Source organism: Chiloscyllium plagiosum, unplaced genomic scaffold (genome assembly GCF_037043375.1).
Source record: "Chiloscyllium plagiosum isolate Xiang-an unplaced genomic scaffold, Cpla_swu_hap1 HiC_scaffold_33, whole genome shotgun sequence".
In the NCBI taxonomy this organism is placed as follows: domain Eukaryota; kingdom Metazoa; phylum Chordata; class Chondrichthyes; order Orectolobiformes; family Hemiscylliidae; genus Chiloscyllium; species Chiloscyllium plagiosum.
In genome coordinates this window covers 4243315-4264170 of record NW_028270171.1, presented here as the reverse complement: position 1 = coordinate 4264170, position 20856 = coordinate 4243315, and the positions used below count along the sequence as shown (strand labels likewise).

At 40.4% G+C, this 20856-nt stretch overlaps 1 protein-coding gene across 8 annotated transcripts in view; it reads right to left on the bottom strand.

Moving 5' to 3' along the window:
• LOC122542107 (trinucleotide repeat-containing gene 6B protein) overlaps positions 1-20856 on the bottom strand; it is a 175575-nt gene that overhangs the window by 14658 nt on the left and 140061 nt on the right. For 7 of the 8 annotated variants that reach the window (XM_087978218.1, XM_087978221.1, XM_087978219.1 and 4 more), the window contains 13 exons: positions 20617-20691; positions 18636-18684; positions 17586-17731; positions 15679-15849; positions 13931-14065; positions 13305-13439; positions 12701-12793; positions 10641-10836; positions 10375-10530; positions 9562-9723; positions 4485-4631; positions 2732-2827; positions 662-871 (listed from right to left, as the gene is read on the bottom strand). In XM_087978218.1, coding sequence (XP_087834344.1) covers positions 662-871; positions 2732-2827; positions 4485-4631; positions 9562-9723; positions 10375-10530; positions 10641-10836; positions 12701-12793; positions 13305-13439; positions 13931-14065; positions 15679-15849; positions 17586-17731; positions 18636-18684; positions 20617-20691 — 1771 coding nt within the window. The remainder of the gene's footprint in view (positions 1-661; positions 872-2731; positions 2828-4484; positions 4632-9561; positions 9724-10374; positions 10531-10640; positions 10837-12700; positions 12794-13304; positions 13440-13930; positions 14066-15678; positions 15850-17585; positions 17732-18635; positions 18685-20616; positions 20692-20856) is intronic. The other variant, XM_087978222.1, reaches the window with a different exon arrangement.

Below are 20856 nucleotides of genomic sequence, written 5' to 3'. Positions count from 1 at the left end.
AGGACATTGACGTAAATCAGGATTGCGATTAGTTAATGCTAAATATAAGAAAAAACATAACCATAACATTTTCTCATCCTCAGCATTCCGCAAAGTGCTCTTCAGCCTTTAAAATGCAGTTTCAAAGTGGTTCCCAGCTAATTAATTACTTCCAAAGTGCAGTTTTGTTACATGTGGAAATGAAACAGCCAATTCAAATGCAGCAATATACCACAGATATCAACGAGCAAAGCAGTAAATCTGTTCTGGAAGTGTTGACGGAGGAATCTTCTGCTTTTTTACCAACATCACCTTTTAAGTCCACCTGAGGGTTTTACGTGTGATCCAAATAACAGCACCTCTGGTCATGCACCACTCCCTCAAATACTGCATTAAAGGTTCAACATAGATGTACTCATCATTCTGAACACAAGGCACATACGGACTGGGGCCAAGGTAGTGGTGTTATAGGAGTGTTTTTTTTTTTGGGAATATAATCAGTTTACTGATCCAAAGTCTAACATTTCCTCTTAATGGCTATATAATCGCTAACGTCATATATATAATGATGTTAGTGGGTGTGGGTGTGGGTGTGGGTATGGGTGGATGGGTGGGTGGGGAAAAAAAAAGAGGTGGTAGACGACAGAATGAGATGAAATACATACAGTAGCAGGGTACATACTCAGGGCATATCGCGAGTCCTGCACACCCCACCCTCTGCTGAAACGGGGTGCACCACTACCCCAAAGAGATGACGGGGGCTTCTGATTGGTCAATCCAGGTGGTGGCCGGGTTGGTGGGTTAGTGTTTTTAGATGACATCTGATTCTTCCACATCCTGGGATGTCCGATTGGATCTGGAGACCACGTTGACTTGAAGTCGTTGAACTTGGCTGCAGGAATATGGATCAAACCCAGTCAAAACAAGAACAAGAAATGGTGAGACTGGGTTATGATGGAATCTCTGAACACATGAAATACTACACAATACTGAAAATATTTTCACTGAAGGTTCAGGTACAAGAAAGGAAGTCCTGATTTTGGCCTTTTCAAACAAAGTGATTTAGAAACTTGTTTAGAAAGCTGATGATATATTTACTAAAGATTTGCCATGATGGTGAGTGAAAATCAAGTCTTTGGAAAAAAGAACACTGGCATGGAGTATGACAAAAATTCATAAAACCTAAGTCCAAAGGGATCTGGGAGTGCTAGTACAGGATTTTCTAACGGTTGACTTGCAGGTGGAGTCCGTGGTTAAGAAAGCAAGTGTAATGTTGTCATTTAGCTCAAGTGTTGGAACGTAAAAGCCGTGTGCGCTACTGAGGCTTTATAAAGCTTTGGTTAGACCCCATTTAGAATACTGTGCCCAGTTTTGGGCCCCGCACGTCAGGAAGGACATACTGGCACTGAAGTATGTCCAGCAGAGATTCACACGGATTATTCCTGGAATGGTAGACCTAACATACGATGAACGGCTGAGTATCCTGGGATTGTATTTGTTAAAGTTTAGAAGGTTATCGGGAGATCTAATAAAAACTTACAAGATGATGTATGGCTTAGAAAGGGTGGATGCTGGGAAATTGTTAAGCACAGCCTTAGAATTAGAGGGGGTCAATTTAGAACATAAATGAGGAGACATGCCTTCAGCCAGAGTGTGGTGGACCTGTGGAATTCATTGCCACAGAGCACACAGTGGAGGCAGGGACATTAGATGCCTTCAAGGCAGAGATTGATAAATTCTTAATCTCGCAAGGAATTAAGGGATACGGGGAAGAGTGCGGGTAAGTGGCGCTGAAATGCCCAGTAAAGATTGAATGGTGGAGTGGACTCGATGGACCGAATGGCCTTACTTCCACTCCTATTTCTTATGGTCTTATAATTTTAGGTCAGACCAGGTAGAAGGGCAAGGAAGAAGTGAACTAACCAAACATTGTACAAACATCCAAAACAGGAGAAGTAAACCATTCCACCCCCTCGAGCCTGTTCCATCATTCAATAAGGTTATGGGCAATTGGTTTGTGTTTTGAATTTAGATAAGTCTTTGCTAACATTTGATGCTCTTGCCTAAGTGGCATCTAAATCTGTCTTAAGAAATGTTCAAAGACACTGCTTCTACTTCCTTCCAAGACACAGTTAAACTAAGAAATTGCTACGCAATGCTGAAGAAAGACAAAGTAGTTGAATGAAACAGGAACAAATGGGAAGGGAGAAGATAGGCCCTGATTTTCTGATCAGTAGACAGCTGTTTCTGCAACATAAATGGGAGTTGAGTATCAGGATTAAGCAGAATCCTGACGAAACAGACTGAGGGAATTACTGGCAAATTTAAGACTCCAATGGATAATTCTCCTCTGCTTTGGCTCCCCTAGGAGTATCATTGAAATTCAAGAATTCAGTGGGGTTCTGCTGTGGACATTTTTTTTTAAAATAACATAGGAGAATTGCCACTCATCTTTGTGTAGCTGAACCAAGGAGATACTATTTACTTAGTTGATCTTATTCAGATTGCTCAAATCTGTGTCAGAAACTAGATTAAGAACTTTACTGATCATGTTTTTCATGTTTTGATATTTCAAAAGTGTTGGATAAATGCACAATTACCTTTTAGGAAAAGCCATCTGCAGCAAACTTCACATTATACAAGATGGATAAAGGTAAGTAACTTGGTCTTGTTCTCATAACTGTTATTGGAGGTACACAGTGCCCTCTGAATATAAAGTTCAGGCAGTGAATGATTTAACGCACGCCCCTACCTGAAGTGCTCTGTACGGTGCTGTAGGAGCTGTTTGAGGCACTATAGGACCAGGCACCGGGTGAAGGCAGCGAGGTGTTCAGGGAGGAACTGGACCCTGTGACAGACAAGACAGAGATCAACCTTAACTCACAGCTTAATTCTGCCATGGCAATACAAAAAGACAGGCTTCTAACAACCAGGGCTTTGCTTCAATGGTCAACAGTTTCAAGCAGAGACAGTATAGAAATTTCACATACTACTTTCACACAAATTACAATCATTATGCAGAATTAATGGCTGCTCTTTGATACGTGTCATACCGTACCCAAGAAAGATGACCAGCAACATCATTCTTTCATCAGACTATTTCTTATTTTTCTACTCCACCAGATGGGACTTAAAACCACCAACGAGATACTTTGTCATAGAGTCAACCACTAAATTTAGATACTTCCAAGCTCATATACACTTAAATCCAATAAATTGCCAAATAAAATCTCTCCCCAATGCGACATCATATGCAAGGAGGGAGAAATCAGAATCAGCTAATGATAGTACTGGTTTTATAAAGTGCAAGAAATTATTAAAACGTCCGACATTATAAGGCTGAGGGGTGAACTTGTAGAAGTTTATAAAACCATGAATGGGTGAATTGCCAAGTTTATTCTGGGCGGGGGCAAAACTAGAGGGCATAAGTTTAAACCTTTTCCTTCTCACCTTTAAACAGGGACCTGAGGGATAACTTTTTCTTTTACACAGAGGTTGATGCATGTATGGAATGAACATCTAAAAGGCACCTGTTCAGCACGGACAAGTTGGACCGCAGGGCCTGTTTCCGTGTTATAATTGTGGTTTTGTTCGCCGAGCTGGAAAGTTGATTTGCAAATGTTTGGTCCTGTCTGGGTGACATTTCAGTGCTTTGGAGCCTCCAGTGAAACGCTGCTGTACTGTCTCTTCTGGAATTTATTTGGTTCTGTTCCTGCTGCTTCTGGTTGCTGTTGTGCGTAGTAGTGGTTGGTATATCGGGTCTGGGTCCATGGATGGAGACAGTGGATGATTACCATGCTTTTAGAAATTCTCCAGCTGTCCTGAGTTTAGCTTGTCCTATGGTCATTGTGCTGTCCCCTTTGAATTTGTGGTCCCTGTCATGTGTGTGTGGGACTACTCAGGATAGCTGGTTTTAGCAGAAGAGAGTACAGCAGCGCTTCACAGGAGACTCCAAAGCGCCAAAGATGTCACCTAGATAGGGGACAAAACATCTGCAAATCAACTTCTCAGCTCAGCTAATACCCACAACTACAACAACCAGCACCAAAGTTATAAATCGTTATGCAAACCATGGTCTGTTTCTATGCTGTACGACTCTATGACATTAAAGCTGTAGTTTATTGCCAGTACCAAACATATGTTAGAGTCCTCACAAGCACAGGTGCCAGCTTGAACAATTATAAGGCACTTCATTGCCTCTTTCAACTAAAGCTCAGTGTTATCCTCTCTGTGCTATCACTAAGGATGCAAAGTTGTACCATGCAAGATGGAAAGTGCCCTTGCCAATCTCTGTGGAAAATTGAAAAAATACTGCAGTCTTGGTAAAAAGGGACAACTGAGTCAATTATTCCTACACTAGAGATCCTAAAATATATCCCAAAACAGGAATTATTGAATGAAGAGAGACAATGCAAGGATTACCAGATCCCAAAGCAGTTTTCCAGCCATTAATATAAAGCAAAACTAAAAATTCAAAACTGACTTATCTTCTGTCAGCCACATACCTGTGCTCCTGTCCCTGAGAAGTTGGTGTTCTGAGTCCGGGGATGGGGGTGCTGCAGAGCTGTTTATCATGCTCGCTGGCGTCGCGTACGGATCTGATTCAGGGTCAATGTTTTGAAAACCCTTCCATGGCTCCCCAGGACGGAATTCTGAAACCGAAACAAGTTGACATCACTATACTTCTCACAATGAGTTAGATGCAGCACGTGAGGAACCAATCAAGACTGACCATCTACTTAACACCACCTTCCTATACGAAAAATATCCAAGGGATCTAGGGATAAATGCCTAGAAGTCTACCAATCTCGGTCTCTTGATAACTCAATGAAGGGCTTCCCATGTGGGGCAAAGAATTTTAAAGACTCACTGCTCTTAGTGAAGAAATTCCTCATTTCAGTCTTAATGGTATTTCTCTTATTCCAAACCTTGTTTTGAAATGCCCCAGTCAGGAGAAATATCCTTTCTGTATCTACCCTCGAGTCCTGTAAGAACTGCATATGTTTCAATGAAGTCACTGCTTATTCTTCTAAACTCTGAAGAACACAGGCTAATCGCTCAATCTTTACTCACAGGACAAGCCTGCCATCTAGGAATTAATCCAGTGAAACTTCATTGCAATTCATTTGTGGCATACATATCCTTCCTTCGGTAAGACTAGAGCAGAACACAATACTCTGGGTGCAGTCTCATCAAGGCTGCAAAGTTCCAGTCAGACGACTTTGCTCCTGTACTCAAATCCTGTTCCAATACCATTTGCCTTTCGAATTGCTTACTGCATCTGCAAGTTCACTTTCAGTGAGTTATCAACAGGATGTCCTTTAGACATCATTTCCCACACACTCAACATTTACGAAATGATCAGCATTTGCGAAAAACTTCCACATTTTTCTATATTACTTTCTATCTGCCATGTTGATGCCCACCCAACCTATTTAAATTCCCTGCAAGTTTATTTGTACCCTCTTCACAATTCATCCTCAAGTTTGTGTCATCAATGAATGTGGACATATTACATTTAATCCCACAGCCAGATCATAGATATTAGATTGTAAACAGCTGGGGCCTGTACAAAGACTCAAATTACTCCAAGTCATAGCCTGCCAACCAGAGAATGATCTCTTCATTCTGATTTGGTTTCTATCTCTTATTCAATTTTCAATTCATGCCAGTATATTCTCCCTCATGCCAAATGCTCTAATTTTGTTTACTAACTTCTTGTATGGGAGCTTACTGGAACCATTTTGCAAATCCAAACACCCGACATCCATTGGCTCCCCCTTATTCATTCTGTTAGGTGCATCCTCAAAAACAAAACTCAGACTTGTCAAAATGATTTTCTCTTCATAAATCCAAGTTGATTAGGGTTTGTGTAAAGATTTGTAGCTCGAATGCTAAATGCCGTAATTGTGGTTATGTTCACCGAGCTGGGAGGTTGATGAGCAGACATTTTGTCCTGGCTCGATGACACCTTTAGTGCTTTGGAGCCTCCTGTGAAGCACTGCTGTACTGTGTCTAGATAAAGACACACATTAACCTCCCAGCTCAGTGAACACACCCACAAACTATGGCATGTTGGTTACACCCAAACCTATTTTTTTTAAAAAAAAAGGTTGAATTATCACTTCCTTTATAACAGAATCCAACCTTGCCTTACTACTACTGTAGACAATAGATTTGTGGTTCCTAACTTTATTTCTCTCTCCTTTCTCATATACTGATATCTTCTAACGTGTTTGAACTGTTGCAGAAATTTGCAAGGTGACTACCAATGGAATCCACTGTCTCTACAACCAATTCTTTCAATAGTCTGAGATTGAAATCATCAGGCCCAGGTGATTTAACAACTTTCAGGCTTGTTAATTTCTCTATTATCTTTCAAAATAAAAATAATGGTAATTTATTTCAGTTCTTTGTTCTTGTTAATAATTTTGATTTCTAATATTTCTGGGAGGATTTTTCTATCTTCTTCCGTAGAGACTGTTTAGTTCTGCCACTCCTTTCTCTGCCTGGAACGGTTTATATTTTCCTTTCCTAATCCTTTCCTCTTCATGTTCTTAAAAATATCTGTTGAAGCTTTTATATGTTTCTCAATAGTTTATTTTCATATTTTAACTTCCCTTTATTTGTTTTGGATTTCCTGTGCATATTTCTGTAATACTCCCAATCCTCAGGCTATTACGTTTTGGCAACTATATTAGCTCATGGGGATGACAGGCTCACTGACTGGACAGCATTTCATTGCCCATCCCCAATTGCTCTGGTGAAGGTGGTGGTGTGCTGTCTTCTTGAACTTTGCATTCTGCTTGGCATCCACAATGCTCTGAGAGGGGGACTGCCAGGATTTTGACTCAGACACTGAAGGAACGGTGATCTTGTTCCAGATCAGGATGTTGAATGGTTTAGAGGGGTTCTTGTGGGCAGGGTGGTGTTCCCAAATACCTGTTGCCTCTCTAGGTTGTAGGAATGGTGGGTTTGGAAAATACTGTCTAAAGAGCCTTGCTGAATTTCTGCAGTGCACCTATAAATGGTAGGTTTTGCCACAACTGAGAGTTGGTAGTGGAGGCAGCAAATGTTTGTCGATGCGATGTCAATCAAGCAGACACTGTTCTAAATGGTATCAGCTTCCTGAATGTTATTGGAGCTGCACCTCATCCAGTTAAGTAGGAAACATTCCATCACACTCCAAACTTTGCCTTGAGGTGGATGATAGAATTTGCGATGAGATTACCAAAATGCCCTTTCCCCGCTGCACAATACTGGAGTTAAAATAACCCATTCTCTAACTGGTTTCTCAATTTATTTATATATTTCATGTATTTATCCTCTAGATATTAGTGTTAATTAGGTTCATCACGTCCACATGCTGATTGATACCCTTGTTACGTGCACCTCAAATTTCCTGACTTATACCATGCCCAACATTACTATTTTGTTTTGGTGTCCCATAAACAACTGTCAAAGTTTGCTTCCCTATAGGGGAACCAATATGACTCTACATCCTGATCTTTCAATTAAAGATCTTCCAAAACCAAACATATTGACCATATCCTTCAGTAACAGCACTATCCCAAGTCTATTCCCCCAACCTTCTTCAACGTCATATACTCTAAAATATTCAACTTCCAGCTTTAGTCACTCTGTAGCCACAACTCTAAGGCCAATCAGATCACACTATGTCTATTTATAACGTAAAAAAGGGAAATCCCATTTAACCAACATCTGAGAGTTTATTTTTGAGGATATAATGAGCATAGGAGATAAGCTGAAGCTGCTCGATATATTTAGATTTTCAGAAAGCGTTTGATGTAGTTCAACACATTAGTAAACAAAATTACAGAACATGGGATTCTTTCGCAGGAGAAGGAATACAATGGTATGGATTGAGAACTGGTAACAGACAGAAAACAGATTAGGAATAAATGAGTCACTTAAAGGTTGGCGAGCTGTGATTAGTAGGGCACTGCAAGGATCAGTGTTTAAATCACAGCTATTCACAATCCGTATCGATGATTTGGATGATGTGATTAAATGCAACATTACCAAGTTGGGAGATAACAAAACTAGCTGGAGTTGAGGGGAAGATGCAAATGCTCATATGGGGAATTTGGAGAGACTAAATGAATGGGCAAATTTTGATGGATGGGATTCAATGTGGAGAAACGTGAGGTTAACTGCTTTGGTAGGTGGACCAAAATACTGGGACATGTTGATGTGTCTTGGGAATCCATCTTTGAAACTCACCAACAGTTAATAGAGCACCAGTGAGACCATACTTAGCGTTCCATGTGCACTCCTGGGCTCATCTACGGAGAGGGATATTTGCCATACAGGGAGTGCAACAAATTCCTGGGATGGACTGATTGTCTGTCTTATAAGGGAAAATTAAATAGGCTGGACCTAGGTTCTAGGGTTTAGAAGAATGAGGGGTGATCACAATCAAACATTCAAAATTCTTAAAGGCATCACAGGTTGGATGCAGGAAGGATATTTGCCCTTGTTGGGTGATCTAAAACCAGGAGATACACCTTGGCAAAATTTAGAATAAAGGAAAAAAAAATTTAGGGCTCAGATGAGAAGGAACTCCTTCACTCAGTGGCAAGTCCTTGGAATCCTCTATCCCAGGGGGTCGTGGAGCGTCAGTGGTTCAGTATATTCAATACAGATTGATAGATTTCCACATATTAAAAACATCAAGCAATACAAGGGTAGTGTAGTCAAACAGTAATGAAATAGAAGAGCAGACATGATCACAGTGAATGGTGGAGTGGACACAAAAGCTGAGGGTCTACTCCTGCTCCTACTGCTTATGTATTTCCATTTGTGATATTAATCTTTATTGCAAATGCTGCATGCATTCAGATAAAGCACCTTCATTTTTACCTTAACATTTTTCAATATTAACTCTTTCCCATATTGACATTTGTAGCCATGACTTTCCATTTTTGTTTGCACTTTCCTTCCTGTCTTTCCTATCTGAATTTCCTGTCAGGTTCTTATCTTCCTGCAAAACCAGTATAAACCATTTCCAAAAGCACTTAGCAAATCTCCCCATGAAGGTATTAGCCTCAGTTCTGCCACAGCTTAATTCAAATCTTCCTAGTACAGGTCATACCTACCCAAAACCATTCCCAATGCCTCAGAAGTCCAAAACCTTCCCTTTTGCACCAGCCATATATTCATTTACTCTACCATCCTATTTCTGTACTCACCAGCCATGTGGCACTGGGATTAATCCTGAGATTAAAGCCTTTGAAGTCCTTTTTAAATCTCTTTTCTAGTTCTCTAAAATTTGCTTTCAGGATCTCACCTCTCTATTGACTTGTGGATCCTCATAACAACTATTACTCAGGCTAATACTCTGGTTCTGAAAGAGCACTGCATTGATTGAGATGCCTGATTTCTCATACATCTGTCATATTTTAGCTTCAGGAGCTGTTCCCCTAGAATTGATTTCTTTTGAGAGCGCTGAGGAACCCAGACACGGCAAGCACTGAATTCAGTTCATGTTGTTTAGAAACACCATTCTTCAACTAAAACCAAACTTTTTTTTTTCAAATCAGTACATAAAGTAGTTCTGACCTGGAGGCCAACTGGAGCTGCTGGAACCATTTGAGAGCTTCGGGGTGGACCAGTTATCACTTGCAGGACCCGAATGACTGGCCAAAGAGTCACCAGCTATCATTTCATAATAGGGCAAACTATCTCGAGACTTTGGTGGTGCCATGCTGCTCGAAATAGCACCTGAAAAAAAAAAGGTACAAGAGCAATACACAGATTATTTAGCTGGGTGATCAGAGCTCAAGTGAACCTCTAGTGTAAGCATATATCTGAAATGGTCAAGGGAAGACATGACAAAGCTGAACAAATCCCTACAATACAATGAGAAGTATTATAATTTGATATGGTACAAGTTAGACATTTAACAATTGTGTCTGACACTGCTCAACTTCACAAGTCTAAAACAGAATCCGCCAGACATCTTCCTATTTGGGATGAAGCATTTTCTCCTGCTCCCAGAAGTCCCCAAAACGCAAATAAGATCAGTTCACCTTGTCTCAACTGATTCCGAGGCACATTCTAATCAAATATCCTGATACCCATCAAAAACACACACAACCATTGCAACTTGGAAACCTGAAGTTAACTAGTTCCTAAATGTTGTTGACAAATACTGAGGGTTAGAGCATTTGAAAGAGAAGATAATGTAAATAACACTGACCAAGTATCAATTTGAGGATTAAAAGGCAAAATAAAAGAAACAAAAGGAAAATTAAAATGTAACTGTCACTAAAAGCAGAGTCTTCATTTGAAACAGATTGAAGAAAGGAAGAATGTGGAAGATGGCACCTGTTTTCAGTGCATTAAAGCCCCATGCTGGTTTTGGATAGTTACCGTTTTTGAGGGGGTTGTGATCGGGTGGCGGAGTGGCAGGTGAAAGACCCTCCATAGTTGTCCATTGCTTAAGCCGAGATTGCTGGGACTGAGGTTCCTTCATTCCTACAATACTGTTGACGTCTAATTGGTTTACGTTCATATTTGAACCCAGACCTGCAAGTCAAAAGACATTTTGGTACTGTTCACCCAAAATCCGTGGGCTACACAAATGGTTTGTGTTCAGAATAAATTTGAAAAAACCAAGACAATCTGATAAGACTCACCCATTGGGTAACCCGGCTGAAGCTGTCCTTTGGTCTGGAAGTCTGGAAGGCCAGAGGGAAGAGAATTAGGCACAACGTTATCCAGGTGCTGCTTGGGTATGCCAGGGTGCGACGGTGAGTGTTTCATCCCAGGGGTGTTATGTCGGTGTTGTTGCTGTTGCTGCTGCTGCTGCAGAGCACTTACAATACGGGCAAGCTGAGAAAAGAAGACCACACAAGTGAGTGTTGCAGGTAATTTCAGCATTTCAATCTGAGTAACCTGGCGTGTTCCCCACACTCCATTCTTGAATGTCAGATGTTTTAATAACTGAATGGAAGACAGAGTTGGGAAAAGGTTTCAAGATGGCACCTATAGTGGCATACCACAGGGATCAGTGCTGGGGTCACAATTATTTACAATATGTAATGAATTGGACAAGGAAAGTCCATGTACTGTTAGCCAAGTTTGTGGTCAACACAAAAATAGGTGGGAAGACAAGTGGTGAAGATGACACAAAGAACGCAAAGGGATAAGGGACAAGTGAGCAGTCAAAAACTGGGTAGCTGGAATACAATAAGGAATTGTGAGGTTTTGCACCTTGGCAGGAAGAACTTTGAGTTGAATACAATTTAATTAAAGAAAGACTGCAGAAAACTATGGATGTGGGAGTTCTCATCCATGAATCACAAAAAGCTATCATCCAAATTCAACAGGTGTTCAAAGTTTGGGTGAAGATTTGTAGCTCAGGTGCTCGTTGTTGTAGTTCTGTTCGCCAGCTGGAAATTTTTGTTGCAAACGTTTCGTCCCCTGTCTAGGTGACATCCTCAGTGCTTGGGAGCCTCCTGTGAAGCGCTTCTGTGGTGTTTCCTCTGGCATTTATAGTGTGCCTGTCCCTGCCGCTTCCGGTTGTCAGTTTCAACTGTCCGCTGTAGTGGCCGGTATATTGGGTCCAGGTCGATGTGTTTGTTGATGGAGTTTGTGGATGAGTGCCATGCTTCTAGGAATTCCCTGGCTGTTCTTTGTTTGGCTTGCCCTATAATGGTAGTGTTGTCACAGTCGAATTCATGTTGCTTGTCGTCTGCATGTGTGACTACTAAGGATAGCTGGTCGTGGCATTTCGTGGCTAGTTGATGTTCATGGATGCGGATCGTTAGCTGTCTCCCTGTTTGTCCTATATAGTGTTTTGTGCAGTCCTTGCATGGGATTTTGTACACTACATTAGTTTTGCTCATGCTGGGTATCGGGTCCTTCATTCTGGTGAGTTGTTGTCTAAGGATGGCTGTTGGTTTGTGTGCTGTTATAAGTCCTAGTGGTCGCAGTAGTCTGGCTGTCAGTTCTGAAATGCTCCTGATGTATGGTAGTGTGGCTAGTCCTTTGGGTTGCGGTATATCCTCATTCTGTTGTCTTTCTCTTAGGCATCTGTTGATGAAATTGCGCGGGCACCCGTTTTTGGCGAATACCTTGTACAGGTGTTCCCCTTCCTCTTTTTGCAGTTCTGGTGTGCTGCAGTGTGTTGTGGCCCGATACCCAGCATGAGCAAAACTAATGTTGATTGGTCCGGGTGTCCCAGAGGTGTTCTCTGAAACGTTCCGCAAGTAGGCGGCCTGTCTCCCCAATATAGAGGAGGCCACATTGGGTGCAGCGGATGCAATAGATGATGTGTGTGGAGGTGCAGGTGAATTTGTGGCGGATATGGAAGTGTCCCTTGGGGCCTTGGAGGGAAGTAAGGGGGAGGTGTGGGCGCAAGTTTTGCATTTCTTGCGGTTGCAGGGGAAGGTGCCGGCAGTGGAGGTTGGGTTGGTGGGGGGTGTAGACCTGACGACGGAGTCACGGAGGGAGTGGTCTTTTCGGAACGCTGATAGGGGAGGGGAGGGAAATATATCACTGCTGGTGGGGCCCGTTTGGAGGCACTCTACGCTCAAAAGCAGTGACAGTAAGTATCAATAAAAGGAGATAAATTTAAAAATCTCCAGTAATGAAACAAGCATTAATGTCATTTTCTAAACTACTTTTATAAATAAAACACAACAGTAAGAATGTCAGCATGTCGCAGATTCCTAATTTTAAGCATCATTCATACCTGCTGCTCTTGCTGTTGTCGGACAGCAGCGGAGAGCTTTCGTTGGTTCTGCAGCACTTGCTGCTGTTGTTGCTGAATCAAGAGCTGATAAGCCTGCGTAGATGGACAAGATGCTAATGTGAAATGTGCAACAAGTCAGAGTAAAGGCCAGATTCTCTAAGCAATTAAGTTTACTTTGTATTCTCATCAAGGTCCAACTCAGGATTAAAGTTGTATGGAATAAATTGCCTCTTGCAGGATTTAATGAAGCAGGGCTATTTGGCCAAGTTAACCACTCCCGCATCTACCATGCTTCACAGTAACTTGCCACGCTTTAGACATTTTTGACACTACTAGATATGGGCAAAAGTGGAGACACTTTTGATAAAGTAACAATTGCTTCACCCAAAGCAGAAAACTCAATTACACGAAGCCATGAACTGAAATACAGATGTGCTCTGCACAGCTTTAACAACATGCTGCAATCATAGGAGAACTTTCACCCTTCAGAATGTCCATCAGCATTGCAATTGTTCTGCATTGACAGGCTAAGTTACACTGAGACTGAACTGAATCAACAAAACTAGTTGACACTGCAACATCATGCTGGAAGAACGTTACTTACCAATTGGAGCTGTGGGAGTTGAGGAAGTTGACTGAGCATAGCTATTTGTTGAGGGGATAATTGAGGACCAAGGCTAAATAGGGCTGGGTTCAGGGCACCATTCGGAGCAGTATGCTTCAACATGGAGGCAGGAACCTACAAAGTAAGGAATCCACTTAGCACATTGGTATATTAAAAAGCAGTTATCGCCATTGCAATTTTCTAATCTTGATCGATCTCTCACCAGCATTTTTCGATGCTCCTCAGAAGTGAGGCTATTAATGCCCTTTGCTGAAGCAAGGACCACATTCTAAACTCTATGGTAGAGAATGTGTATTAATAATTGAGAGATGCCAGTGCTGGAGATGGATAGGCAAAAATTATAGCCTGATCAGCAATTCTCATTCAACAAATGATTAAGTAACAAAATTATTTCCAGTTACAGTAACCCAATGATTCAAACAAGTATCCATTGTGAAGTATAGGCCATTCACCTGGGTTGGATTGGAATCTTTATTCAAAAGCTGATATAGTCTCTTGAAACTCAAACCCCATCTCCCCCCTCACACTCTATCACCTAAACAAAAATACCACAAGAGCAGATACAGAAAATACTATGAGCTCAGACATAAGCGTTGGTTACATACCTGAGGAGGGGGTAGGAATTGTGGAGGCACTTGAGCTCGAAGGTTAGGCTGGGATGAATTCATGGGTTGCACTTGAGGTGTATGCACACCCCTAGATTGTGCTGTGCTACCGCCAAATAAACCATGATTGCCATTCTATGCGAGTGAGAGAGATCGAGAAAAAACAGCAAAGTAATTAAATTTTATTCCAGTGATTGCTTTCATTTATCACTTAACGAATTCAATGAATCAGGAAGGAAGTCATCACAGGACGCAGTCATTACTGCAATCTTTGCAACTGGTCTCTAAATTCAGTTTTTATTTTGATACTCGCCCACTGTTTATATTATTCTACTAGACAACAGAGGAACAGCCTGTATCACAAAAGGTAGTTAAAGAACTAAAGGAAATGTGTTTTTACAGCAAACCTCCACTTATCAAATATGGATCACAGACACTCGAGTTGGATATACAAATGGCCATTTGGTCCATTACACCTGCCTAGTTTCCAAACTGGACTATCTAATTGGCTTATGTGGTTTGTATTTGTCTACCAAGTGCTTACCTAGTTGATTCCTAAATGCTACAAGCGATTCAGTTTTGAAAGCTGCCTGCACCTACCAGGCATTAATCACCATTCTGCATTGGCTTTCTCACCCCTTTTGCAAATGATGGATCTGTTCTACAGTGGACTAGCAGTGTGTTCCATCTGGGGACCTGGCAGGTGAGTGCCAAAATGACAGGCATGTTCCCCTACTGTTGACCCTCTCACGTGCAAAGATTCAGTAAAAAGCCAGAACCTTCTTTGGCTGAACACACTGGCCCGTATTCTCTACTGATCAGTCGGTGTGCTGCCAGAATAGAGGCACCACCACCCTATGAAAGAACTATAAAAGAGTGTTTCATCCCACCAAGGTATGCTTTGAGGATAAGAGTCAATACCAGACTGCTAGATTTTTATCCATGACATAAGTGGAATGAAAATTCTACAAATCCATCATTTAACTTTATGGTCACCTCAATAAAAGCATCTCTGCTGCAGTAACAGGAATGAGCTATTAAACAGTTGAGAAGAACACAGGTCTCAGGACTGCCATCTTGCTAGAGTGTATCTAACAGTTTACAACTGTGAACCTCCATCTAGGGGAATGAGGAAACGTAAGGGGTAAATTTACTTCGAGAAATTTCTCATTCCCACTATAAGCCTAACAAAACTGGTGTATGAAGATCAATGGAAAATTAAAATTACATTTAGTCCCGAAAGAAATGCACAGATTTAAACCTTTGCATTATTGCAATAAGGAAAATTCAATTCTGCTAGCCCTATAAACAGTAAATCTAGTCACTGGACAATATTTAATGGCACAGTACAAGTCTGTGGAGCACTGTCTGACAGCATAAATAAATGTGTTTGTTGTAAACATTTAAGGTTTTTTTCTTCTAATTAGTGGTCAAGTAGTTGACTTCAACCTTTATCTGCCTATCGAGATTGATATTGCTCTAACATAGGAACTCCAGAACTGGTTCAGAGAAGAAAGAGACACAGTGACATTAAACCAGAGTCTAACTTGTGGAAAAGGGGTCGAAGAGGTGAAGGTTTAAAATGCTACATAAATTATCAATAACCTTACTCATTAGTGCATCACTTTTGCAATAGATAGCAACATGCAGCCAGGAAAAGACACTTAGATTTGCTTGCTTAGAATGGAATTGATTGCACAATGCCACAATATTCCAGTTGGAAGACACATTCAGAATGCAACCCTTACGTGTCTAGCGTTTATATTTTGCATGTTAAGACCAGAGCCGATGCAGCCGAGGCTGGCGGTGGGTAGAGCAGTGCCCGAGGGAGACAGCTTGCAGCTCGGAGGAGGGGAGAAGGGCGAGTTAGGTGCCTCATCAGACAGGCACCCATCTTGATTGGAGAAAGGCAAAGTCAGCTGAAGGAGGGTTAGCCAATCAGCATGCAGTTGGGGAGGAAAGGAAGGGAAAAACAGACAAGAAAACAGCACAAAGATGAGTTAAGGGAAGGACAAGAAGAAATATCAAAAATGAGAAGAGAAAGCAGTTAGGCGTCACACACACATACAAGTAGTGCCTTTTACGTCAAACTTTTATGGAAATCATCAACTCGGTAGAGAAATCATGTAGTGTTCAAGAATTCTGGATCAATTTTCCTCATTACAAGAATCCAAAATTACACAAATGAACCTTTCCAATATGTCATGCACATAAACTCAGAGCTCTATGTTACAGATGAGCAATGAATCAACTAATATTTAGCAGACAGGTTATAAAGAATCATACACGTACACAATTATCACATGCTTAACAGTCATAGCTTACTCAAAGTATTTACACCAACAGAATTCAATACTGTCTGAATTTGCCACCATTTACCAAAACTCAGTTAGGGTCAGAGTTAAACCTAAATGATAAAAAACCTTATCTGATAATCTTACTAATTTGTGCAATCTGTTTGCAATATTTAGAAAAGTGCTGGTAGGGGAACATTCAGATTTGTTTAGTTAGAACTGACCAGATCATGAATTCAATCTTAAAAAGGAGAAAGAGGGGAAAGGGGTGATGAGAAACTGGGAAAAAAAAATCCAATTTCTCCACCTTTGAACCGAATTTACAACTAAATTTGCAGAAACTGATTTGGAAATGACATGGTCTAACATTAAAACTAATGTCACATTAAATGGAACAAAAAGAAATTCTATCGATTTGGCTCAGTATTTGCCTGCCTCTGAACCAAGAGACCTATGGACTAAAGCGATAAACTACATTAAAGTCCTAACTGAGATGCTGCACTGCAAAGTTGCTTCCCATTTAATGCGATCTGTTTCTCTCTGTTCCAGTAGGGTTCAGGTAAATATTAAAGATCCCGCAGAATGATCTGAACAGCAGTGGTGTTGCTCTGTTTTTCTGGTCAATACTTCCCCTCTCTCAACAGCTACTAGAGAAAAAAATAATAGAAGGGAAAACAAATTATTGACTGGCTGTCTATTCCAGTACATTTCAGACATCCATCTTATCAACTTCTTCTGCTTTTTTGAACAATTCGTGAGATGTCGACTTCACTGACTGGGCCTGCATTTATTGTCCATCCTTAGTTGTCCTTGAGAAGGTGGTGATAAGCTGCCTTATTGAAGCACTGCAACCCATTAAAACGTAGGTGCAAATCAACAATGTTGGTCAGGACTGAGCTCCAGGATTTTGGCCCAGTGACACTAAAGGAATGGTGGTACATTTTCAAGACAGGATGGTGAATGGCAAGGTGGTGGTGCCCACCTGTGTCATTTATTCTCTTCTGCCTTCTAACCTACCACAAATCGCTCTTTTATGACACTGCCTCCCCTCCCATTCATACACTGTGCTGGCTCCATTCTTGCTTACAGCCTATTACAGCTAAGATTGTTACTCACTCCACAGATGTTGTCTGACCTGATTATTTCTGCGTATGTGTCCCTTTTTATTAGAAATAGATTATGTTGACTTCTATTCACTGCAGCCTCTGAAAATCATTACTGTGTATAATATGGCAGCTCCTTTAACTATATTAGACAGTCAATACATTTCAAAGAAAACTTTAGGATATTTCAGAAAGTAGTGAGGTACTCTATGGATGTGTATGACTAAATAGATGACAACCTAGCAGCATAGCCCTCACCTTCTCAAAATAGGGTCCACTGTCTGCAGTGGGCGAGTCTTTGGAATTTGGTGGCCGGAATCCTGATCGATCCTTCCTCATCATTCCATTGTAATCCATGTTCATTCCACGTTTGTCAGATTCCAGCTTTTTGTCAGATAGACCAACTAGAAGGACAAAAGGCAGGTTTTAAAGATGGTCACCAACCCACTTCCTCTCAGTCAGAAGCAAGAGTAAACGAGTGTTTTTCTGTGCGCATGTACAAGCCATTCTGCTATAACGGGAGTTTAGTCAACGCGAAATCATTGTAATGCAATTGACAAATTGGGTATACTTTCTGAAGTACAAATTTTTAAAAAAGCTTTGGCCATAACATGATTGCATCGCCAACACTTTCTAAAGTGAGAGTTTTCTTTAATGCGGGGTTGCACAAGAACACAACAATCACGTTATAGAAGAACTACCTGTATGTTAATCGAGACAGTCGCTATTAATCCACATGGTGTTGCAGAGCAGGTAAAAGGAACTACCAAAAAAGGAGAGCTCACTGCTAGCTTCTGGTTAATGATATATGTTATACAACATGACTAGAAACTCTTAAGCACCTTTTCATGCTGTGTGCCAGAATGGATGGTTGCAAGTGTGTTAACAGAAATACTCTGGGTTGATTAAGAAAAATCCATCCCAATAGCCATTCCCATGATCCCTGCTGGAAACTGGATACGTGTGGAAATGGGAGGGAAGAGGAAGCGTTAAAAAAACAGAATGAGATTCTATATTTTCTATGAAAAAAATATTCATAACACAAGCAATCTAGAGAAATGTCATAGAATTAAATGTTGACATCTCATCTGCAGGGAAAAGATTGATGTATTGTATTATTGAGTGGCATCAAATGAGTCAAATGGTGAAAAAAAAAAATCATCTTTCAAGAAGGAAGGCACAGGCATCGATTCCCAACCTGAGCACCTTAAATCACTATTAGAATAAAAGGAAAGTTTTCTAAAAGAAGCAATTTTAAAGCACATCAACTGCCCAAAATAATCCAACTTCATTCTGTTTAGCACTCACCAACAGCTAAGTCCATTTTGTTACCAACACCATCTTCTGAAGGCTCCCTCTGTGAATGAAACATAACTTGAAATAACAATTAAAAGAATAAACTATTAAAATGAGTTTGGTGGTGCCAGGTCATTACTTTATTTCTTTTAATTACAACATAAGCACCTCCAAACCCATGCACTTTCTTTTGTTTTTAAAGTAACCCAAAAGCAGATTTCTCTCGACAAAGTCTAGTCACTGACAAGTTATCTTCCCAGCATCGTTATTTTAAAGGTTTTGGTACATCAGTCAAATGCAGCATTCTCCCACAAATTACTATACTAGGAACAAGCCAAGCTGCATTTTAACAAGAAAAAGCAACTTCAACAAAATTATGTATTAAAATTCAGGACAGATCAAATAAAAACTGCAGACACCACAATGGTTTTATGTTCACCACTTCTCAGTCTCCCTCCCCACAGTGGTGTATAACTACTTCTAAATACACAGTAACCTCCAGCTGAAACTCTCTCCCAGTGACTTAGGTCCTCAGTGTTTTTGTTCTCAATTACAACCCTCTCAACCCACTGAACTCAAATGCTGAAAGTTATAACTAACCGCTACAAACAAATATCTTCCAAAAGTTAGTTTTACATTATAAATAATCGACCTCCAAAGTTAATACTGCCATTTTATTATTGTTCTTCAGGAATCATTAAAGCACAGTAGTAAGATTACATATCTTTAAAAATAAAGTTAATTGCAATAACAAAATGATTGTCTCGAGATTTAGAAATAAATATCACCCAGTGTAACATGTTGCAGCCTGTGAACTTCAACTCAAGAACATGAAACAGCACACAAAACTGCAGACCATACTACAATCAATGTCACACTTACCTCATTACTCAGTCTTGTGACACAAAACATGACAATGGTATATAACAATTAAATTAACTACAATGAAAACCCTCACCATCAATTCACTCATTGTTTATTTTTAAACTGCACAATTACCGATTATTGCTACATGTACCCAATTGATCATTTTGAGATGTATACCACCAGGATAAGATTCTGGAGGGTATAGGTCTAATGTTGGTGGTGACAATAATAAAGACAACATACTTAGTACAGCAGTCACAAAATATGTTATATATTAAAGCCTCTAACTACTTCTATATATTGCTAGCATTGAAAAATATATCCGACTAAGAATACTTCACATTATCAACATGCCTTAAATTTTTGCAAAAGGAAATGAGAGAAGTGCATTCTCAGTCACTTCTAAATGGCTCATTGATAAGCTCCATTTATAATGGTGAGACCTCATCTGGATCATTTTGGATGGTACCAGTCACTACTTATGAAAGGATGTTAATGCTTTGGAAGCAGTTCAGAGAAGGTTTACTGGACTAATCCTCGAAATGAGCGGATTATTTTACGAGGAATGCTGGACAGGCGAGGTCTGTATCCTCTGGAGTTTAGAAGAGTCAGAGGTGATTTAGTTGAAACACACAAGATCCTGAAGGGATCTGATCAGGAGAATGTTGAAAACAAGTTTCCTCTTGTGGGACAATCTAGAACTAAGGTGAGTTTAAAAATAAGTGGGCACCCAATTAAAACAGAGGAGAAAGCATTTTATTCTCTCAAAGAACAATGTCTTTAGATTTCCCTTTCTCAAAAGGTAGCAGATGCAAAATCTTTCATTTTTCTTAAGGCAGAGGTAGATGGATTCATAGGGACTATGCAGAAATATAGGATTGGAGTTAAAAGTCAGGTCAGTCATAATCTACTGAATGTTGGAATGTGCTCAAAGGGCTGAGTGGCCTACCCTTGTATTGTATTTCATTACATGACTAACATGTGCTTTGCTTGTAATGTCAGAGTACACCTTTCTGTCACAAGGCTTAGAGTAATAAGGTTTGTCAGCAGCAGGCTTCATGTGATAAATTTAAGTAACAATTCAGGTAAATTGATTCTCCAGTGTGTTTAGTAAAGCTGTTCTTACCAGTAATCCCATTTTGGAAAATTGCGTAGAGAGAGGGTTTATCCATGTGTCATTGTTTCCACCTTTCATGGAGCCCTGAAGGAGAGATTCAGATTACACTTCATGGTGGCGAAAATGCTGAATGGCCTTTCCTATTTAGAAGCTGACGGATATACTAAACATTCCAACATTTGCTAATCTTTCTTCACATGATTTAAAAGAAATCTATGTATATTTCATTACCAACCCATCCAGCTGATT